The sequence below is a fragment of the Diplotaxodon limnothrissa genome, linkage group LG17, assembly GCF_057381915.1.
Source record: "Diplotaxodon limnothrissa isolate DT_005_m linkage group LG17, D_limnothrissa_male_GT1.1, whole genome shotgun sequence".
NCBI classification, from domain to species: domain Eukaryota; kingdom Metazoa; phylum Chordata; class Actinopteri; order Cichliformes; family Cichlidae; genus Diplotaxodon; species Diplotaxodon limnothrissa.
Genome location: NC_140612.1, coordinates 9,257,935 through 9,282,734, shown reverse-complemented (window position 1 = coordinate 9,282,734; position 24,800 = coordinate 9,257,935). Strand labels below are relative to the sequence as shown.

The window sequence follows — 24,800 nt, the reverse complement described above, 5'->3', positions numbered from 1 at the left end:
CCAAAAAAACAGTTAACCCCTAAAAAACGGAAATCAAAGTTCCAAACAGGAACTCAGTAATGATTAGCTCCACCGTTACTGTTCATCACTTCAAAAACTCGTTGCAGCATGCTTGATGCAAGTGTTTCCATGAGGTGAGTGGGAACATCTCTCTAAAAGCTTAAGACGGCCACATGAAGGACATCTACTGCCTGGAACTGTTGTCCATTTTTGTAAACTTCTCTTGCCATCCATTCGCAAAGGTTCTCAGTTGGATTTAGATCAGGGGAACACGCACAATGGTCCAAAAGAGTGATGTTATTTTCCTGGAAGAAGTCCCCTGTCCTGCAGGCATTGCATACATTAGCATTGTCCTGTTGAAAAACCCAGCTGTTACCACACAGACCAGGGCCCTCAGTCATGAGGGATGCTCTCTGCAACATCTGGACATAGCCAGCAGCCATTTGATGCCCCTGCACCTCCTGAAGCTCCATTGTTCCACTGAAGGAAAAAGTACCCCTGACCATTATGGCGCACCCTCCACTGTGGCATGTAGAAAACATCTCCAGCGGGATCTTCTTGTCATGCCAGTAAACATCAGGACCATCAAGGCTACATTTTCTCTCATCAGAGAATAAAACTTTCTTCCACCATTTAATGCCCCATGTTTGGTGCTCTCTTGCAAAGTCCAAACGGTCGGTTCTGTGGTGTTCAAGTAGACGAGGCCTTTGAAGACATTTTTGGTTTTTGAAGCCCTTCAGTCTCAGATGCCGTCTGATGGTTATGGGGCTGCAGTCAGGACCAGTAACGCCTTAATTTGGGTCGAGGATCGTCCAGTGTCTTAACAGACACCCAATTGGATCCTCTGGCTCAGTGTTGGTGAAGTTTTTTGTCTCTTACACTTGACGTTTTTCTTCCATAACCCTCAGGATCACTTAAGAAATTCCAAATGACTGTCTTACTGCGTCCCACCTCAGCAGCGATGGCGAGAACATCATAACAGTGTGACTACCTGACAGAAAATGACAATGAATCTACATTTTTGCACACATTTGGCCTTTTAAAGGCACGTGGTCTTAAATTCCGATCAGCTGTAAAACAGCCTGTTTCAGTTTAAGTATTGTTTTAAATAAATTACATGCTCAAAAAATGTTTTGTCCTACTCCCATTTATTCTTGTTGCATGTTGAAGCTCTACTTGGAACCTTGTTAAGATCCAATCATTCAAAATACGATTTTTTGCCATTTTTGATTGGGACTGTCCTACAAATGTCATGGTCCCGGGCCAGTTTTTGTATGTTTTGTATTTCATCCCCTAGTCATGCCTTGGTTCCTAGGTTCTTCTGTTAAGATGTTCCTTATTTGGTTACCTCCTGTGTGCCCCTGTGTAACTGTGAGCCCTCGTGTTTTATTCCATGTCTTCCTCAGCCCGTTATGTCTGTGTTTTCCCCGTGCTCTCTCTCCTCCTGTTTGAACCTCTGTACTTCCTGTTTGACTCTGCCTGTCTCCCGTCAGTGTTATGTTCACCCCGCCCTGTCTCGTTATGGTTATCTGTGTCAGCTGTGTTCCCCGTGTGTTCCCACTTTCCTCGTTAACCCTCTGTGTATTTCTGTCTGCGTCTCCCTCTGTTCGGCGTCGCGTTCTCCCTCATGCTGTGTGTGATTCCCCCTGTGTTTCCTGGTGAACTTTATGTTAGTTTTTCCCAGTTTAGTTTTCCTATTATCTTTTGTCAGCAATAAAGCTGCATTTTGAGTTTATCCCTTGAGTCTGTGAGTTTTTGCGATTGGGTCCTCATCCTGCCTGCCACACAGCGATCCATGACAACAAATGCAAAATTGTAAAGGAAATAATAGATTTATACATAGTTGTTAAACATTGTTGTTAAACTTTGTTGTAAAACATTGTTAAGTTTGATGAAATTTCTATATTCAAAAATATAAAACAAATGTAAAAATGTTTACAACTGATAAATTATAGGCTTTGTGTACTCATCGACAGGAACATTGGATACAAAGTCATTAGGATGACTTCACTTTAGTAAAGGGGTGATAAATGGTTGCATGGAGATTGCAGAAGTGAAAATAATTCCTCTGTAGCCTGATAGCTGCTACTTATATCACCTGTCCACAGTCAAGTTGCCATATGGGTAATGTAGGCTTTCAGATCATTACAAAGTGATCTTATATATAAATTAAAAATAATAGGAACAAACAATCTCATAGATAGGAGAGTGTACAATTCATCCCACTGTGTAACTGTGAGTACGCAGTGAGTGTGTGCAACATAATCTTGTTTCTCTTTTTCTCAAAAGATGATAGAAGATTTTTACAATGACTTACAACATTTTGAGAACAGAATCAATTTTCTCCACTCATACCTTGTTACCGGTGCCATTAATTACAAACACTGAGTGCATAATAACACACACAACTGTAAATCTTATGCTCCTATTATCTCCTGCAAATGCCACACAAAGCACGTCAAGTTTACTCTGAAATGAGATCTTACAAAATCATTATTGCAGTCATCATCGTTATGAAGTTACTGCAGACATCGGCTGGTTCTACAGTCTCACCTGGCAGTGAGTGTACATATGAAATGACTTCAAACACCCTAAAACAACATGACAGATGCCAACAATATTAATGCAGCAGGAAGACTTCAGACAAACACGCTCCATCTGCTGTACTTCAAATAAACACAGATCCATATCTGGTGCATCAGCTTGAACCAAATCTCTCTCTCTCTCTCTCTCTCTCACACACACACACACACACACACACACACACACACACACACACACACACACACACACACACACACACACAGAGAGAACAGTTCAGTTTGGGGTATCGCTGTGCTGCGTTTGGCTACAGTGCCCAACATATTTAATATAAATAACAGAAGGAGACCTGCGCACAGACACTCTCTTCCTCTCCTGGTGGAGGTCATTATGAGTTCTTCTCCCATTGGCAGGAAGAGTGTTTGTGAAACAGACGAAGCACTGCTGGCCATCGCCACAGGAATGGGACTAACACGGACCTCAGATGGACACACACACACACTGCTGACCAAAGCCCAGCATGGACAGAAGGTTTGATATAAAATTTCAGTCGAGAGTCACTAATGAGGTGTATAGGAGAGTCACGACACAGAGACACAATGGTGTTCTTCTACTGATTGTTTTAGATTAAGATACAGAGCAGCATGTAAGCCTGGTTAACTGATGATAATGTTATCTAATGAGAGACCAAATGCCAAGGCAGAGCTGGTCGAATATAAGCCAACATACTTTTGAACCATACTGATCACTGGTTAGTTGTGTATCAGCAGGGTATTAGCAAACATGTCAAAGATGACTGGAAATTAGCCTGATCGGTTTATAGTTACAGTTGCTCCAGTTTTCTCACCATTATTTTAGCCTCTTCCTCTCTTAGATTTAGATCCCTCAGTACCTTCAGTACCTTCAGTACCTTCGTGTTCTGGCTACCTCCTTTTTATGGATCTTAGTTACTCTTTTAATCACAATTTACAGTTAGTTAAAGTAAAATGAAATGTCCTTCTAGGAAATCAAAGAAAGACTCACTGCAATGTTTGTAGATTTTTAAACCACAAAACCAAATGTTGAATGTTTGAAAGCTAACACTTGGGTAAAGTTAGTTGTTGTAGAAGTAGTGGGAACACACTAATCATATACTACAGATCAATAGGAGGTAAATGGAAGCAGGCAGACTACTCCTTTAAAACCTTATGAGTTCTTTGGGCACTATCCATGGTGCTGATCCCACTTAATACCCCATACAAGACGTGAACAACCAAGAGGATATGCTCCGATGTTCCCACTAGTTAGTTCCAGTGAGAAATAAATGAAGTGTCAGAAACAAACACAGCATTATCAGCACCACTACACATTCACTTTCACTAGTATATTAATGCCAGAGCATTGAAAACATACTACCTTTGAGTTTATTTTTAGATATCTTCAAAAAATACTATGTGATATCCACATAATAACTTCACAGACTGACTGCTTGCTAGAAGTTGTGTTAATAAAGTGGTTAAACTTCAAACCAGAACTAAAGTTTGTAGGACCTGATTTGGATTTTACAACAGCTGGCCATCTTCCCAGTCATCAGTGGCAAACGGCATGGTTATCTGATCAGATTATGTGATTTATATGAGTTACTGCAAAGAGCTTATATTGAAAATCTAAGAGGCATTTTGATTTGACAGGAAAATCTGTCACTGACTAATAAGACTACCTCCAAGAACAGGTTGTACATATTTGCTTGTTAAGGAATCAACAAAGCAATCTTCTTCTTTTTTGCCCGCCATGCCACAGCTTTAACTAATCTACAGTGTGTGAGCTATGAGACGGATCTGCATTTTTCAACTTTGGTTACAAACAAGCTTGTGCCGTCTGAGCCTTTCTTTGTCCGGTAACAAGTCTGTGCACCTTAAACGAAACTTCATTTAGAACCTTCAATTAACCTCTTGAAATTAGAATTCATAATCCATTTATCATGCTTGTACGACCTTTGAGAATTCATAATCCATACATCACAGTTTTCAGAATGATGTATGGATTATATCCTTGCACGGCCTTCATAAGCTTCCAAGATATTTGCATACTGCAGCTGCTGCAGAACTTCATTACCTTCCGACAGTGCCTTCCCAGTCTTAATGTGTGGTTGCCCTGTTAGACTATGTTTAGACTAATATCAGCTTGGCCAGCAAACTGTTTGATGGAATATCTGGGCTATAAAGTCATTTAAATCCTAATTACTATGCAACATTTCAAGGTGATATTCTGGCTCTAACTCATATTTTCAAATTTTGCCCAAATCTCTATTGTGCTTGCTGACATTTGTCTGTTGTCTTGTTAATGGATTCAGTCCCTTTTCATATCACATAAAAAAAAGACATACACTGTACTCCCAACAGTTTATATGTTGAATAATGACTACATTTGCCCACTCAGAAGTGTGACCTCCCTCTCATGTGCTCCCTGAACTCTAGCACAATGCCTGGTACTGACCTGATGATATCAAATCTTAATACTACTGAATCAACTTATATATTTTGCAATCACTTTTTCCTTTGCAGGCTTCTATAGAGTTGTTGCATATACAGTGTTGTGAATAGATATTTGCCCTCTTCCCTATTTTTTAGTTTTTTGCAAATTTGTCACACTTACATGTTTTAGATCATCAAACATAATGCTAACTTAATACTATACAAAGATAACCAACGTAATTAAAAAAAAAAATTTTATTAAGGGGGAAAATGCTATCAAAACCTGCCTGCTCCTCTGAGAAAAAGTAATTGGCCCTTCTTGTTAAATCATGAATTAATTGTGATTAACCACTTTTTTTTGGAAAGCTGAAAAACATGTTGATGATTTTCTTCTGTTCTCAAACCGCTCTTCTCTTAGAAGCTCTGGGTGGAGTCTGGGTGGAGTCCCCCCCCCATTGTTTTTCTTACCATGCTACCTCTTCTAACCTGTCTTCCCAATGTGATGTTTGTGCAATGTATGTATGGTTGGAAGGGGGCCAATTTCACTGCAGGTAACATGTACGTGTATCATTGCAGCGACATATAAAGGCTTAATCATCATCAAAAAAAGTCTGGACTAAAACCAGATTGAGATGCTTTAGTATGACCTTAAACATGCTTGAAAAAACCCTCCAATGTCACTGAGTTAAAACAAATCTGCAATGAGTGTGAGGCAAAATTCCTCACAAGTGCACATTGATACGAAAGACTCGCTGCCAGTGATCACAAATGCTTGATTGCAGTACTTTCTACCAAGGGTGGCACAAACACAGGTTTAGGGGAGAATTATCTTTTCACACAGGGCCAGGTAGGAAGGATTTCTGTTTGACTCTATCAAATATATTAAATCATTTATCAATAGGCTACAACTTGTTCATGTGGAAAACATACATACTCACAGCAGACTCTGTAAAGGTCTTCTAATCCGGTGTGTAATACACTGCTCATGCCCTTAATAACACATTTATGAACAAGCTCTCTGACTGATGCCAAAATCAAACGCGCACACCCTCCCCAGCAGACAGATTACTGATTCTCCTGATATTGTTTCGGCTCTGTGAAATAGTGTCTGCTATCCTCAGGTCTCCCGGTACGGCAGCATCCCATTAGCCTATCAGCATTTATAACCTGGTTTCCAAGGTTACGGCCCTCTAAGTCACTTCCAGTAAAAAAAATATTCAGGATGATGCTTTTTTGGAAAACTCAGCCAGAGTCTGTATTAATTGTAACTTTATGAGGACAAATGTGTGTTAGACACAGGCATAATGGATATTCTGAGTGCTTCTCCCTTTAGGATGAACCATCAAAACTGTCGTAAGCGTTCAGATTTGAATAAGAAGTAAGGTTAGATTTAAATGTAGGATTTGTTTAGAGTAAAGGGCAGGGCTGGGCATCTTATTATATGTTTTAGTGTTATAATATATATCCACCAATTATTTTTCTTCAGATTGCAGATACTTGGTGAGGGTGTCACAATGTAGTGTCCTGAGCAAAGCATTATAAAATATAAAGAATGGCTGTAGACTTCGAAGGTAAAAAATAATTTCATAGAAGTCTATGGGAAAATGATTCTCGGCACCTCTGCTCTGTGACTTTCCTGATGAGTGTACGGGCTCAGTTCCTAATTTCAAAATTGTGGTCATTATTACTGACTTATGTGAAATGCCCAATATCTCAAACTAATATAAAGAGGAGAAATCATTTTGATGCCTAACCAGAACCGACTCTATGAGAACACACAGCACAGCTACTTACACAGACATTAAATGATACATGTGCTATTAGGATTAAAGGATAAAGAAGGGAATATATCAGCGAGGGCCTTCACAAGTGTAGATGCTCCACAGTTAGTGAATTTCCAGTACAGTCTTTTGAATATTTGCATAATATGGAAATCGCTTATTGATATTATGCAAATATTCAAAAGACTGTACTACTTTTTTTATTGTTTATTAGGAAGAATACAAAGCACGCTGTTACATGCTGAGAAGACGTCACTTTCCATCTACAAAGGCAGTGAAGGTTGGTTTCTCTGTCTTCTTTATACATTCTGCCCACACATACTGAATTCAGATTTTTGGGTTTTCCCACAGAGTGGTAGAATTGTAGCTATAGAGGGCAGCAACATGCTGATTCTGTGATCACCGCAAACATTCAGCCTTTACCAAAACCAAGATGAAGAACTACCTCGTCTCACACAATCAAGATTGGAAAAAATGACGTACCACCTTCTGCTTCAAGCCAGAACATTTGTATTTTTCAAATATTTTATCTCCAGCACTCACCGTCTGGTCTGAACTGGGCTACTATGGTGACGGTCTGTCCTGCATTTTTCAGAGCTGCGGCTGCCTGCTCGTGTGTTGCACTGGACAGGTCCACTCCATTCACCTACGAATACAGACACACACAATTAGCAGCTAAATTTGCACTGACACGAGCAAATTGGAAACACTCACAAGTGCAGGTTTTGTTTTGATAGAACTCGCATACGATAATTCAAAATCACAGTAATTCTACAGGGACTGTCAGTGTCCCGACAGTCTGAGGATTAAATCTAGCGTGAATGTTGTGTGAAGAAAATTAAACCTATATTTCATTTTAACGGGACACACACCACATCGCGAGAATGCACTCAGTCATCGGAGGGCGCCGGTTGACTGGTAATGCACGAAAAACAAAGAAAAGTTATGTGAAGCTTAACTCCATCTTCAGATTAACAAATCACTGCAAATAAGCATCTGGAACTGATTCCAATGGCTCTACGTTTTAAGGTACAACATCCTTACAAAGCAAATCTGTTGTGAAACATTAATATAAACAGAATTAGGAGTTATTCACCAACGCTGTGTCGTACTTCTCAGGGATCTGTATGTGTGGTGTCTTAGTTCATACCGACAGGATGCGGTCTCCCTTTCGAAGTTCCCCACAGAGATCAGCTGGACCTCCAGCAAGAATGAAGGAAATGAAGATCCCTTCTCCATCTTCCCCTCCAACAATGTTAAATCCGAGACCTGTAGATCCCCTCTGCAGCACCACCCGTCTGGGTTCCCTGACAGAAACACAAATCGAACAAAGACATCACATCACGGCAACTTATATTGGTATTCTCCTTGTTTAGGACACCAGTTCATCAGTTTTGTAATGTATGAATACATTTGATGAGTCGGTGACTACACACATTTTGAAATAATGTTGTACTTCATTATATGATGTTCTCTGAATGTGGAAAAATTTGTGGTGATAAATGCTTAGTCTCTGCAGGAGGAAACAGTGCTTAACCCGAAGATTACTTTCTGTTTTCACCAGCAGATGTCAGCATCGCACTTTGTGGCACAGCGTGAACAATGAGAGCCGGTCTAGCCTCTACGTCTCGTAAAAAGGACGAAAGAAAAGAATCCAAGTCAACACAAGCGAGTGATGAAGCAGCTGGATGAATGGATGAAAAGCAAATAAAGTCGACCACTGGTAAAAGTTTTTACGCACACCGTCAGCATGTGTAAAAACAAGATAACAAGAGCGCTTCAGCTTGGTTCATGCCTCTTCTAAAAACAGAACAGTTCTTTTGTGTGTATTCGGAATCAGACACATTCACAAATGTGGGCTGTTGACTAATTTTGTATTGCAACAGCAAATCCTGGCCTCCTTTCAGATACAACATTTGGAAAAAAAGTCAGCACGGGCAGATACTCCGAGCATGTATGAAAATTACTGCTGAGATAGAAATGAACCAGCGTGTCCCTCCATCTGATCCTTAACCTGAATTCATCTGTTGTGCAGAAGTTTTGCTCACTCAGTGGACATTTTTTTAAAACCCATGATCTGCTATTTGTGTGACTAATCAGAGAGCGAGAGAGGAAAAATAGCTGGAGAAAAGAGAAGGACACACGTCAAAATGACCATTCTGCAGTCTGTCTGAGGCTTATCAGATTTATTATAATCAAAGCGCACTGATTGGCCCAAAAGGTCTATGACGAAATAGGTCATATTCTGGTAACCACGGTGATGCCAGTCGAGTGACGAGGGTTGTGATAAGCAGTAATCCCTCCATTAAAATGGATTAAGACAGTAGAGCAGCACTCAGGGTGTATCTGTGTGTGTGGTGTGTCTGTACGCGTATGTAACCGGAGTTTACTTGACAGACAAAATTTGCAGGGCCATCTGCCTTTCACTGCCACACACACACACACACACACACACACACACACACACACACACACACACACACACACACACACACACACACAGAGCAAACACGGATGCAGAGGCAGAGCAGGGAAGAACTGAGGTCATCCTTCGCTGCTCTCACTAAAGATCTCAGAGCACAAAGGAAAGAAGCTTGAAAATACAAGATTTTGATTGTGGATTTTGTCATTTTATAAAATGCAAAACTAAACCATTAACAAACTATTTCTTCAAATTTTGTCAAATTATTTTCGTTTTTTTTTTCTTGGTTGACATCTGTGAATAAATGTGACTCTGACAAAGACTGTTTATAACCATCATATGATGTTAATATGCAAATGTTGGAAAGTTGTTTAATCTAACATAACTTCAAGTAAACCAACATGTACAGCAGAAATCGACAGCCAAATATTGCCATGCTTAACAGTACTGATAATCTACTGTTGATTAATTTGTGATTAACTTCTGAACAGCTTTTTTCAGACAGCGCATGAACTGAGCTAACCAAAGTTTATTTTCAACTTTCAATCATCCAAAGCTGCTTCAGTGGAGCTCCAAATTATCACAACAGGTCTGTTTTAATAGGCAGTTAAAACTTTAGAAACTTTATCTTGAATTATTATCTCATTTGACAGAAATTTCATTTCTTTCTGTGCGCTACAAAGATAAACTGAGATCTCACCGGGTGATATCATCGTCTCCTGCAATGGACCTGGGCAGCGGTGAGTATCTGGGGGTGGTCAGTGGGGCAGGGCTTACAGATTGGCTGCCACTCATGTAGGGGCTGATGTGGTTATCCTGGTGTGGGGAATATGCTGTGGGAACAAATACAGACATTTCTTTGTCTTATTTTAGTGTTACACATAAGACATGAATTCAAATGTGATTTCAGTAAGCTGCATTTAAGTAATCGAACAACCAACATAGATAGATAGATAGATAGATAGATAGATAGATAGATAGATAGATAGATAGATAGATAGATAGATAGATAGATAGATAGATAGATAGATAGATAGATAGATAGATAGATAGATAGATAGATAGATAGATAACAAGAACAGTATATACAGGTCACTTAGAAATGTACTTTTAAAAACATTTTTTCTATGTACACAGTTTTTAAATGATGTACTTTGAAAAAAGTACTGCAGAGCCAAGAAACGTCCTGAGAAATGACAGACAGCGTGATATATAGAATCTGTTAATATGGTAGATTCACAGCAGTGATAAATGACATGCTCTCTGTTAATATGCTCTGTTGGAGAAATGACAAGTGGCAGGAATCCAGAGAACCAAATTTACCCAGTCTGTTAATCGGACTGTTGTATAACAAAAAACACTGTCTGGGAGATGTGATCATTATAGAATATATTCTTAACGTTACCACATAGATGTGAAAGATCATTAAAACTGCTTTCATAAGAAACTGCTTTTATAAAACTAGTAAATCAAACTAGGTAATGTGCATTTCCAATCCAGTTAATCTATCATCCCAAACTGACTAAAGTGACGTCACATATTTAACAGAAAACTTCATGGATGTCAAATAATCGCTATCCTGAAACAGCTTTCTATAGTAGTCTTAATATTTACTTATTACTTATTATTATTTAATAAATAACTTACATATAAAAATATATGCAACTGTGATCTCACACTTCTGGCTTGCTTTTTTTAAATGCACCGTTTCTTTAACATACAGATAGCTCTTATAACTAGGTACCGAGCTTGCATCAGCTTGACAGCTGATTTTCATTTAATATTAATATTCAACATATGATATAAAAGTTGCAAGCTAATCCTCATAACTTTGTTCTCATTGTTTCCCGTATGACCAGTTGACATGTATAAAGCTCTGTGCTGATCTAAGTCGAGTGATAACGATTGCTCCATTCTCCCCTCGGAGAGCTTTATTAGCTGATGTAATTTACTTTTTAAAGAGTCTACGTCTGTATCGTGTTGTTTTTCACCTGCTGATTGCGTTTTCTGAATATTTCTTGTTCTCAGGTGTCTTATAAAATATGATATGAACCTCAATGGGACTGCGTGATTAAAGAAAGACTATATCTGATTATATCTTAGCTGAGTATATCTGATGGCATGTAAAGGGAGGACATGCAGATGTTAATAATGGTTTTTGTAGGTACCTTTTTATTTTACGCGAAAGCTAATTTAACTCCATGTACCCGTTTACAGTTTACTTCACCTTTGCTTGACTTTTCTTTGTTTCCTTGATTGGTTGCTGGTCGAGTTTCATGATTCATGACAAGCTCTGAGTAAGAGTCACTGTTCAGGGCTTCAGTAAAAAGCAGCTCTCTATGTGTGGGAAGCAAACAAATTTCAGCTTTGTTCCTTGCTGTTTTCTTTCTTTTTCTTTTCTTTTCTTTTTTTTTGTTCAGCACCATCTGGCTCTAAAACGCCTCACCATCTTGGTGGCAACGATGTGTACAACAGTCAGCGGCACGCTGTCTGACTGCAAGTTGTTTTTGAACTTCTCAAGAATAGCGAGAGTCTACGCAGACGGATGAAACTGGGTTTCACAAATACATGTTGTGCAATTAAAATATAAAAAAGTCAACGTTCAGAACGTAGAGCTCTTTTTGTGTACTCACAGTTAGTGACATCGGGCGGAGGGAAGTTGTCATTGATAAAAAGGGAGGTGTGTTTGGCCACACGCAGGTACACGACATCAGGAGTCGACTTTAGGGCGGCCACTGCCTCCTCGTGAGTTACCTCCTCCAAACAGGAACCATTTACCTGAACATAAATGACATAAACGGTATTATTTTCTACAGACATGCGCCACACATGATAAATATCCATCCATCCATCCATCCATTCAGGTTCATGGGGATGGTACCCCTTTTAGGGTAACTTCTTTTTTAACAGTAATATGAAGTGCAACCTTCATATGCACTTTAGTGTGTATAATTAGATTTTTAAATCAAATTTGCACAAAAGAGAACAGAGTAAAAAAAAAAGAGGAAGTGTTTTCTCACAGCAACAAGCTTGTCGCCTATTTGTAGACGTCCATCTTTGTGTGCTGCTCCTCCCTCAATGATTTTGGTCACATAGATGCTGTTGTCGCCAGGGACATGTTGGTTTCCAACTCCACCAGCTATACTAAATCCTAAACCTGGAAGAATAAGTCACTACGTCACACGCTTGAATATTTTCTTAACATCTGATACTTTCTTTTGTAAGTCATAACACTGTTTTTTTATGAAGTGTTCTGCTATAGTACCACAACAACAATAACTGCAATATATCTGTGCTGGACTAATTGTAGACTTGGCAGTCTGTTGCTATGCTAGCACAGTCTCACCTTTGGGGCCTTTGACTAGTTTGATATCCAGGATTCTCTCGGTGAGGCTCCTCCTGCGTCGTATACACAGTCTGACCAGACCACCTGCCTCCTTTAGAGCCTCCACGGCGCCGCTGTGGGTCACTTCTCTGACGTCCGTCTCATTCACCCGGACTATACGGTCATTCACCCTGCATGGCAACAATACATGAAGTAAAGAAGTGAACTGCCTTGGATGGGGGAGATGAACTGGGAGGAAAAACAAATGTTATGCTGCTCAGTCTAAGACCAAAGTGGGAATGGAGCTGCTGACAGTGAGTGGTTGCTTTCTTTTTGAGAATTAAAGCTAAACTAGACATACGTCCTGAAATGGGGAGATTGGAGTGGGTGAGTGAACACAATCAAATACCAGAAACTGAAAATAGACAGTTCTTGGTTCAATCAGACATCTCTTGTTCATTTTCAAAGATTGTCTAGAGCCACTGGCTTTACCAAGGTAGTTACCTTGGTATGGGTAAAGAGAAAAACTGCGAGGGATTCACATCCCTTTATTCTGTAGTATAATAACAAGCCGAAGCTCTCATGGTGAAGTCTGTTGTAAAGCTAGACAGCCAATTTACTGTGATTGGAGATGCTCTCCACACAGCAGCCTCTCACAATGTTAGCTGAGTTTGCTGGCAGCTGCTGAAAGCATTGCTGTCTAAGTTCAATAACTCCGGAACAATAATGTTACCTGCTCGATCAATGCCACACCAATAATTAGGTAAATCTGCTGCCACAGGTGTGACGCTACACACATGAACAGTATTGCTTCAGTTTGAATGTGAAAAAGGAGGCTTATTAGAGGACTAGAAATCCATTCTGCATGCCCAATTTCTGCAAACACTTGTGATAAATGTTCAGACTAAGATGGTTCAATTTCTAACTTTGAGGGCAGCAGCTGAGCTCGGGCATGTAGCACCCAAGAAGCGCTGCACCTGCTCATAATGTAATCAAATAATTCTTGCTCACGTCTAATGAAAGCAACAGTGTCTGTGTTTGCACCTGAGTCGTCCATTCTGGGCTGCAGCTCCTCCAGGTATAATCTTGGTGATGAAGATCGAGGGGTCATCTCCAATGTGGGGGTTATCGGTCCCTCCAGCGATACTGAAGCCGAGGCCTGAGTTACCCTACGCATATACACAGATACACAGAGCGTTTTAAAGGTTAAAAAAGCACTTATACAGGTTTTAAAAGATTACTGTGCACCGTGATATTAACTGATTAATGTTAGTCTGGGCAGGCCATAAAGTCGAGCTCAGCTGCTTTTCAGATCAAGTGATCTTAAACTCAACAGACATCAGCTGACGGCTTAGCCCTTCCCTACATCCAACTGGTAAACCTCATACAGAATTTGAGTTGATTCAGTGAGCCCACAGTTTCTTGGTTCATGTCAGATTTGTAGACATTATGCCTGCTCTGCTCTGTTCAGCTTCATGTAATCCAACACAGAAGACAGAAAACCAACTGGTCCAGTTGCTGTGGCCAAGGTTTTATAGCAGACTAAGGATGGACCACAATGTACGTGCCGCGGTCCTGTGTCGTGACCCAGTGTTCTGTGTTATTATTAATCTTTGATTTCATCATGGTTTCTCATTACTAGTCTTTTTGGTTTATGGTTCTGTATTTCTAGCTCTAGTTCTTCTTTGTTTTTTGATCTCCAGTTTTTCTGTGCCCTTCATATTTAGTGTAGGTTTAGTTCTGTCTTTGTGTTTATTTTCTTGTTCCCCAGTCAGTCGTGTCTCATGTCGCAGTTTGTTACTCCTGTCCCTGTGCTCCGTGTTCCCTCTGTTCAGTGGCAAATCCGTGCCTCTGTGCCTGTCGTGTGTTTCCTGTTTTATCTTGATAGTCCCTGTCCCTGTGTGGTTTTTTCTTCCCTTGTCTCGTTGGGTCTGATTTGTCCCAGCTGTGTTACCACCTGTTCCCCACCTGCTCGTCCTAGTCCTGTGTTTCTCTCTATTAGTTGTTGCATTGTACCCTCACTATGCTGTGCGTTTTTTCGCTGTGCTCCTTGTAGTTTTCTAGCTCTGTTTCCCAGTGTTAGTGTTTTGATTTTGGTTCGTATTTCTAGTTCCTCATTTTTGGTTTTGTTTTCTGTTTGTTTGAAGAATCACTTACATCCAAGATAAAGCTGCCTCTTTTAGTTGATCCTTGCGTTTATGAGTCCTGCATTTGGGTCCTGCCTGCCACACAGCAAACCATGACAATATGTGACCTATCCCAACTAGATTCTACTATTCTAATTACCTCAAGCAAGCTTAATCCCTGTATCATCATACATTTACCACAGAAAGAGGTGAAGCTGAACTCTCTTTGGCATACAGGTTATATGTACTGGTGCTCTTCTACACAGTGCAGCCTCCTTTTCTTTTACAAGGAGTTGTTCAACCAGATGAAGTGGTGCAGCAATGAGTCGTGTAACTTAATGTTAAATATAAAAAAGAAAAAAGGCGAAAGTTAAGCTGGTAAGAATGTACAAACAGAAAAACATTCATTCTAAGCCACAAAGGGCAAATCAAGTCGAGTGTGTTTGTTCATGAATGAATCACTGTTTGCATTTTCTGGCTCAGAGTCCATGAAGAGGGAAAAAGTATAATGTTATTTTACAGAGCAGTCACTGAAGCGATTTGAACACAGGTTTAGTAAGTTCAGATCTCTGACGCCAGGAATCACCAAGGTAACAGGTAACAGGTAAATTAAAAGCAAGAGCCTTCATTTTAATTCACGCTGATGTTAAATATTAAAAAAAGTAACGTCTGCTTAGGATTTCATATTTGTAAAGATCAAACTTCTTCAAGTCAAGACGCTCAGAGACGAGCTGCAAAAATGATAAATTGTTATAAGGAAATGAAACGGTGTGTCAGTCAGCTCTCTTTCTGGAAGAGAGAACCCAGACAATCTGAAACAAACTCTTTTCACTAAACTTGCTTTCTGGAAGAGCGCCCAGGCAGAAGGTACAGTGCAGATAGCCAAAATATTTGTTCATATGAAAAGATTCCCTCTGATCGGACTTTGGTTGAATGCTTTTAAAAAAACATGCAACAAAACTGTGCGGAAGCAAAAGAGCAGCTGCACGGAAGGTCTAAAACATGATCGGATAAATCAACAACAATTAATTTTCTTATTGGCTTTTTAAAATTTATATGCATTTATAGGCAATAACCGGGCTAATGAAAACAGAAAATCGATTTATATATCTGCTGAACACACAAAAAGATTGACTTCTGCAATTTCTGCATTTGCCCCAAGAGGCTATGTCAGCAGACTAGATGATGGGTTCTCAGTCTGCCAAACTGTAAGCTGGACAGGGGTTACTGTAAATTTACCTTAGTTCCACTTCAAAGAAGAATTAAGTGTAGGGATATGTGTGTCTCCTAAAGAAGACATTAATGCATAATTTTTTCTGTTAATGGATCATTTTCTCTTTCCAAAGTAATTTGCAGTGGAAAAAAAGTCAACATGTAAAAGAGATACAGATGTTTCCAGATATCGCCAGCTGGCATATAGTAGATCACTGGCATGGTGCTTTCTCACTTGCACTCTGTCACTGGATTCAAGGCTAGTATAATGGCTAAGTATAATGTCTACGCCTGTGTTTGCGTGTACGTCCATGGCGTCTTTAAAGCAGATCCAGTCAAGCAGACAGAACCAGGTCACGGGAGAATAGGGCGAGAGAGAGGGAGGTGCAGAGACAGCCTTAGGCATGAGAGAAAGGGGCATGTAATGAGAATGAAGGAGGAAGGGGCCAGGCATGGAAAGGGAAGAAGGATGGAAAAGAAAGAGAGGACAGGGAAAGAGGTCCAACAGAATCAGACCAATGATCAGGCTAAGTTAAGGAAAAGCAGAATGACGAGCTGAAGTAGAGGAAAATAATCGGGGACAAAGGCAGCTAACACAGGGATGGGTTTTCTGACTTAAATCATTGTGTTTTCTCAGCCTTATTAAGGATTTAGATTTTTTTAGAGTCAAAAAACTAGTTAATTTTGTGACATATTTAGTTTGTTAAGAAAAAGAACAGACAAAAAACTTTGAATCTTTATCAGGTTTTAAGGCTGAACTATTATAAATTTTTCATTTTAGTTTTTGCCGTGTTGTGACTACTGTACGTCGAGCTGAGTACATGTAGAGTTTATGTGATGGCCACACATGGTGATGGTGTGTTGTATGTTTTTACCCGCTCCAACGTGATTTCCTCATACTCATAGTCTGCTTCTGTTCCATTGACCTGTTTGAAAGATAAAAAAAGAGAGAGATGAAAATGAACAGTGAGAGTAAACTCTTTCTTTAATCCACATTCGCTTTTCCTTATTTTCTGTCACTGTTACAGTGCTGGATGTTTATATTAAACATGGCCAATGTTTCAAAACATAAAAACTCTGCAAGCCAAAAAATCAATCAATCAATCAATCAATCAATCAAATAAGCTCAGGATTCAGACTGCTTCAGTTTTTTTCAGGTCAGGCATTCAAATGTTACTGAAAGATTAATGTTTGCAAAGAAAGAAAGTTGTGATACAAAATATGTCATGAAGTTATTGTACAAATCTGGGCTTTACACTCATCTTTGCAGTAGTTACCCTTTAGATGTTAAGAAGAACAGAGCATCTTTGGTGAGACCGCCTACACTTTTACATCACAAGTTAAATGTCACATAGACCACAACTTTTTAAATGTTTTTAAAAAAAAAAAAAAAAACCCTCAATCTTAATCATGTAAAAATGTTCTTGAGGTGAAAGTAAAATATGAGGTAAAATTTGTTCACATAAAAGAGAAACTACATTTTGTGTAGTTAGAAGTCACCAGAGATTAAACGTAAAACCCTGTCTTAGTGCAGCAGACACTGAAGCACACCAAAGTAAGCTGCTATCTCTGAACATTAGTAGGAGCTTGACAACGTTTGTTTACTTCTAACTAAAAATGTGACTTGATTATCTGATCACTAACACACTGCCTATTGTAGGTACGACAGACTGCAACAAGTATGTGAACTGAAGAAATGAGAATTTAGGAATTTGATTATTTATGACTGATGCATGAATCCCGCAGATTAGATCCGTAATGCGATGATGCGTCTATGATGTCATATTTAAGAGCATCCCTGATGGCTTGCCCGTGGGCCAATCACATGGCTCAGCTTGGACCGTCTGTACTATAAATCACATTAACATCCACGTTTTAAGACTGAATGTAAAGAGCACAGAATTAAATCTGATCTCAATATATTTTGAGTCCGGCTCAGTTGAAACTAGGAGATACAGCTGCTGCGGGCGAGATGACACGCACACACACATAGTTGATAAACACGTAAACACAGTGGTCGAGCGGCATCCCAGTGGCCCATGTAATCCCCTTGGCTGTAATCTGTGCCTCTGTGCGCTCAGATTAGTTTAGATTGTGAATTTCTGTCGTTTCAAACAGAGGGCACGATCATCCATCAGCCACCATGTACGCTGTGACTACTAATATCTGACACTATTCACATAGTGGTGAGTGCTGCCTGATTATATGGAATTGAACTTACTATGAATATGATGAAAAACTTAGATTCCTTTGAAACCCTTTAAAATTATTGGATTTACTGTGAAGCACAACCATCATTACAAGTGTCAATATCATAGCATCACAGCATGTGTATTATAACATAGCAATGCACCTGGTGCATTTTTGGCTCCAGAATACCCTGGTCTCTAAAGGTGTCAGAAAAGTTAGTCCTTACTGGAGAAAAGCATCCATAAATGATATCAGCGAAATAATAAGTGAAACCTGCAAGCGCACAAATCTTTCACTGCCTGTGTTTAATTTCAGTTTTAGTTCAGCAGGGACTAATTCCACAGTAATTACATAATAAACTTATCTAACAACCACAGATACTGATTTTCTGTATTCATGTAATTCTAAAGTGAGATTTCAACCTAAAACTCCGTGCACGTTAATTGTTTCTGAAATATTCAAATTACTGCACATGTGAAGCACATTTTTTGGCAAGAAAAAAACCCACTAAATTAATGGACTAAAGACAATGACTCAATGTAAAGTTTTTATATTCAACCTTACTATTTAAAAAATATAATTATAGTCTAGCCTTATATCTGAAGCCGTACTCACATATGGGGGGGTGTCGACGCTGTCGGTGTTGACCACCACTGGAGGGGGGTTGGCCTGAAAGAGAGAATGTCGGTGTTATTATTAATTACTTTTAATATCAAAGCACTCTTGCTGAGAACAAAGAGAAACACACAGAGAGCAGCAATAAGCACTTACTCGTCTCATGTTTTGGTACAGCATTTCGAGTACATCTGCTACAGATTACCACCCTGGAGCGACGGCATACACTGCATGACATACTGCACAGCCCTTATACTGGGCAGTACTACAGTACTACACGGCAAACCACGCTATAGGACAACTTACTAAAGCTCTGCCACTGTGCCATAAAGTGTCTCAACAAAAATTCAGAACTGGACCACAAAACACTCGATACATTTTAGACGTTTTTTCTAATAGTAAAATAGTACAACATTGTACACTGCCGCACAGTACTTTACACCACCATCCTATTGTAGGTCATCCATATTTAATCTCTTAAATTAAGTCAACTTCCCAGATCCATCTGCTTTGTATAAATCCACCGACCGCAATCTCCCCTTCACTCCCATGCGCGCTCTGCACTCTACAACAAGTGTTTATTCCTTTCTTCTGCACCCAAAATCAGCCTCCTCTTTCTTCCCGGTCTCCTTCTAAAGAAGAGGCTTGGACCGATCTGTGCTAGGGTTGTGGCAGCTGCAGATGACTGACACTGGTTTCCATTTCCTATTTTCTAATCACATGCAAAGCAAAAGGCAGGAAACTCACTAATACCTACAGGATGTCGTTTTTGTCATTTTGCAAGAACATGAACACCTTTTTTTTCTTTCCATTTCCAACCTACTGACTCCTGTTCCCTCGTCTCCTCTCACTTTCTCTCCAGAGAGTATCTAGTGCCCTGACGTCCACCTTTAGCACTGGCTCTAGACTTCTCAAACAGCCCAGCGATCAGCGTGCCAGTCCATTTAAGAACTCCGCTTCTTGTTCTGTCGCCAAAAAAAGTTGCCAAACTAACAAGTTAAACTAGCATCAAACAAGCAAGAGAACCAAACAGGCCACCATAACCATGAACATGCAGCAGAGCAGCAACAGCATCTATGTCTCTACTAATCTCTACCTCTCATCCACCCTGTCGCCTCCCCCCCACCCCCTCCTCTCTCACTGCCACATGTGGAACTGTCAGTCAAGCTGGCTGGATGCTTGATCCCACAAGGGAACAGAAGGGGGTAGTGTGGGGTGTGGAGGATTATAGGTATGGTGGGAGGAGTGAAATCCGCCTGCTGGTCAACAATACTGAGAAATGTAGTGTGGAGAAAAAAAAGGATACAGGATTTTTTTTAAAAAGAAAAAAATTAAATAAATAACAGCGTGAGAAGAAATTTGGAGTAAGGTTCAGAGAGACATAGATACAAGGAGGCTGGGACACAGCAGGTTAAGTCCTGCATAATGAGGCACTGAGGCCATGCTGACAGGTACAGCTGTTGTCGTCAGGATGTATGAGGACCTGTATTTATGTCAGAGAAGAGGAAAATATCTGTATTAAATATTTTTGGACTGTTATTTGATTTAGGAGAACACTATTCAAATGTTAATGTATACCTAAAGCAAAAATAGGATCTCTCAAGTTTGCTGCTTTTCAAAGAGAGCTCAGACAGTTTTAAAAGCTTTAGAAAAACACACTGCAGATCACTGCAACAAGGACACCAACCCTCTTTATCCTTTGCCACTAGAAAGCTCACATCAATCACATCAACATAAGGAAATTTAAGAAAAAAACTTAATGACTTCTGATCCCAAACAAATGCACACATTGAGACTACAACCTGTAACAAAGTAACCAGGGACCGATATTATAGGGGTGGCCTGGCTGAAGCTGTTATTTATCTAGGGGTGGCATTGAGTGGAATCAAATGCACTTGGTTCATTAGTCATTGGCATGTGTGACCACCTGTCATTTGGTTTTAGCATTTTGTTGGTCTGGGGGGGTTAACTGAATGCCTCTTTACAACTCTGCAGGCTTCAATTAGACTTTTAAATGTTAAAGCTCACGAGAGCACAATTAGAAAAAGACTGAACAAATATGAATTGTTGAAAAGGGTTTCCAGGAGAACGCCTTGTGTCGATAAACATGGCAGCATAGCTTAGGTTTACAAAGCTGCATCAGGACAAACCACAAAGACTTCTGGAACAATGTCCTCTGGAAAGACAGAACCAAAGTGGAGATGTTTGGCCACAATACACAGCCAAACACAGCATATCAGCACAAACACCTCATAGCTACAGCTAAGCATGGTGGTGGAAAACTAATGATTTTGGCTTGTTTTGCAGCCACAGGACCTTGGCATCATGCAGTCACTGAGTTGACCATGAACTTCTCTATATACCAAAGTATTCTAGAGCGAAATGTGGAGCAATCTGTCCAACAGCTAAAGCTTGGCCAAAACTGGGTCATGCAACAGGACAATGATCCCAAACACAATCCCAAGCAGCAATTGTACAAGAAAATGGCTGAAAAAGGAAAGAGTGAAGGTGTTGCAATGGTCCAGCCAAAGTCCACACCTCAAACTGACTGAAATGCTGTAGCAGGAACTAAAGAGAGCTAGGCATAAATGAACGCCTGCAAACCTCAATGAACTGAAGCAACAATATAAAGAGTAGGCTAAAATTCCTGATTTAAAAACAATTACTTCAAGTTATCGCTTTTATGTAAGCCTCAACTGACAAAAATAATCTAGGAAAATCGATACACTCTACACTCCTGACTTTCACCAGCCAAAACTTGTTTGTCACTGTAATTATCGTGTAGGCTTAACCTGTTAATACCAACAAAGATAACCAGTTAATTGTTTATTCTAATAGTCTTAGACAATGAAACACACTGACGGAGTCACCTCAGCTGATGCTACTGTATTAACACCTATTAACCACAGTATGGAATTTATTCCACTATGCATGCTAGTCCACCGCTTTGCCTAAACCTTATGTGACTCCCTCAGCAGAGGAAAAGCGTTGCACAGTGCAGACAAGCTCTGCGTATGTGTCTCTTTCTCTGTTTGTGCGCACCATTCACAAAGCGACAAATCCAGTCCGTCACTCAGCTGGTGATTCCATTGGCACGCCATGTCAGACTGCACCCTTATGTAACATCAATACATATTTGAATTTGTGTGTGTCTGAGTGTGTGAGGACAGAGTTGTGTTACATGAAAAGGCCAAAAGTACAAATGTGCAAATATAAACAAACAAGCACTCGGTGCACAAATACACATGCACACAAAACATCCATATCCAGACAGTGTTTAGTTATCCTGTGCAAGTGATTGTCAGTCGTTACATAAGGGGTGTTACACCAGCTGTGTTATCATGGCATTATGGTTGGTTGAGTCCAACACAGGACAGCTTAGAGAGAGATCCAGACTATCCCACGTTTGTCTTATCACACAGAGAGACATACAAGTGATTAGGTCCTGAAGGAGGTCTGCATTTGTGTGTGTGTGTGCGCGCGAGTGTGTAGACTTGGGGAAATGATTTTCCATTAGTGTAGCGGGCTTTAATCAGCTTCTAAACCATCAACGTAATTATTAATTAGCAGATGACTCATGATTGGAGAAACAGAAATCAAGAATCCTATAGCAATCTAACACACACACAATCACATATGGAAGAACGCGCAAAACACATACAAAGGCCAAAGTGTTGCGTTTCTCTAAAACCAACTCACACTGGCTGTACACAGAGGTAAATGGCCTGTATTTATATAGCGCTTTTCTAGTCCCTAAGGACCCCAAAGCACTTTACATATCCAGTCATCCACCCATTCACGCACACATTCACACACTGGTGATGGCAGCTACATTGTAGCCACAGCCACCCTGGGGCGCACTGACAGAGGCGAGGCTGCCGGACACTGGCGCCACCAGGCCCTCTGACCACCACCAGTAGGCAACAGGTGAAGTGTCTTGCCCAAGGACACAACGACCGAGACTGTCCAAGCTGGGGCTCGAACCGGCAACCTTCCGATTACAAGGCAAACTCCCAACTCTTGAGCCACGAACATGAACATGGACCCAAACATTCATACAATCATAACATCATCGCTCGTTCTGACTTCCTAACAAGCAATGAAAATCAGATAACTTAATCAGATGGAGCATGACTCCATCCACTCAGAACAACCACTCTAATCACACTAATCACACCATCGCTACCTTCTAACTCTGTGATCACCGTGTCCGCAATAACTATAGCAAGTAGAAGAGAGCTACACTGTTACATTCATTTCCTTTACTATTCTTCATCTCTGTAGAGTTTATATAATACGACACATTTCCTGTTACACATGGATGGCTATGCTCTTTTGATTGTATTACTGGGAATCGCTCTTGCACTGCGCCCATCATCGTTCAGTGCTGTCCCATTGACTGCAGGCTTTATTTTGAAACCTTTCATTTGCTCTAAATCTGTTTTCTCTGTATTTCTGAATTACTTCCAGTATCCCTCAGAGTAAAAGAGAGACAAGCTATGAATATATTACAATTCATTTGACAGCCCAGAGTGCAGTTTTGTGTGGAAAACATCAGCAAAGCACTCGAAGCTTCAAGATAATGGCAGCAATACTGTAGTGACCTTATGCTTCTAAATTGTCCATAACACTGTGGTCAGATATAAGTACAACACTTGGAGATTGCTTTTAGCAGCCAATGTATTTGTAGACCTCCCATCAGGAAAACAAGAATAATATTAAGGGCATTTGGAATATTGGGTAAGTATTGGGTAACAAGAACACACCCTCAGATCGGCCTATTTATTTCATTAAGAATAGTCAAGTTGTTGATGACAGGACTGAAGTAGCAAACGAATTAAATTCCTTTTTTGTAAATGTTGGACCTACTTTAGTAAATTTCATTAGAAAAAATGACGACCCAGAATATGAGGAAGTCTAGAAAGGAGAAAGTAGAGTGGTTACTTCTATATTCTTAGCTGATATTACCATAAAAGAAATAGTAGCAATTGTAGAAAACTTTAAAAATAAAAAATCTACTGACTGTGATGGTATAGACATGGTTATAATTAAAAAGACTTTAGACTGTATAAGTATTTCTCTTTGCTATATTTTTAATCTCTCGTTACAATCAGGAGTATTTCCTGATTGAATGAAAGTGGCAAAAGTGATACCCTTATATAAATCAGGAGATAAGCATAGTTTTAATAACGCCAGTGTCTCTTTTGTCACAGTTTTCAAAAGTGCTTGAAAAACTTTTTGCGTAAAGACTTGATAGTTTTATTGAAAAAAATCAACTAATAAATGAAAATCAATTTGGCTTTCGTAAAAATAGATCAACGGCATTAGCATTGTTGACTTTCATTGACGATATTTCATCTGCAACCCATAATAATAAATACACAGTCGGGGTATTCATTGATTTAAAAAAAGCTTTTGACACGTTACAACGTTCTATTTTGATTTCTAAATTGTATACTTATGGTGTGAGAGGAGTGGCATTGAATTGGTTAAGGAGTTATTTAGAAAATAAGTCCCAATATGTACATTAACTCGGCAATACCTCTGAAAGATTGAAGATTGTATGTGGCGTTCCTCAAGGTTCTATTTTGGGACCTAAACTTTTTAATTTATATATTAATGATATCTGTGATGTATCAAAAAGGTTAAATTTTATTTTATTTGCAGATGACACAAATGTTTATTGCTCAGGAGTGAATTTGAAAGATTTGAAATTATGATTTCTGAGATGTTAAGATTAAAAAAATGGTTTGATGTAAATAAATTATTTTTGAATCTGACAAAAACGAAATTCATGATATTTGGCAATCGTGTAAAGGAGGAAGAAGTCATTATGTCCATTAATGGAGAATTGATTGAAAGAGTTGCTGAATTTCGCTTTTTGGGTGTAATAGTAGATGAAAATATGACGTGGAAATCACATATTGAGTATTAGAAAGAAGATGGTTAAAAACATTTATATTTTGGGAAATGTAAGAGATTTATTAGATGACAAAACAATGCGCATTTTATATTTTTCATTGTTTTTCTCATACTTTAGTTACTGTGTGGAAGTTTGGGGAATACATATGAGAATGCTATAAAACCTCTAAACTTATTGCAGAAGAAAGTGATACGAATGATTCATAACGTTAA

General features: G+C 39.6%; 1 protein-coding gene across 5 annotated transcripts in view; it reads right to left on the bottom strand.

Moving 5' to 3' along the window:
• Positions 1-24,800, bottom strand: part of LOC146614611 (discs large homolog 1-like protein) — a 116,114-nt gene that overhangs the window by 25,361 nt on the left and 65,953 nt on the right. For all 5 annotated transcript variants that reach the window (XM_085375378.1, XM_085375379.1, XM_085375381.1 and 2 more), the window contains 9 exons: positions 18,666-18,719; positions 16,736-16,786; positions 13,567-13,691; positions 12,544-12,713; positions 12,218-12,354; positions 11,831-11,975; positions 9,898-10,030; positions 7,926-8,082; positions 7,319-7,421 (listed from right to left, as the gene is read on the bottom strand). In XM_085375378.1, the coding sequence (XP_085231504.1) occupies positions 7,319-7,421; positions 7,926-8,082; positions 9,898-10,030; positions 11,831-11,975; positions 12,218-12,354; positions 12,544-12,713; positions 13,567-13,691; positions 16,736-16,786; positions 18,666-18,719 (1,075 nt within the window). The remainder of the gene's footprint in view (positions 1-7,318; positions 7,422-7,925; positions 8,083-9,897; positions 10,031-11,830; positions 11,976-12,217; positions 12,355-12,543; positions 12,714-13,566; positions 13,692-16,735; positions 16,787-18,665; positions 18,720-24,800) is intronic.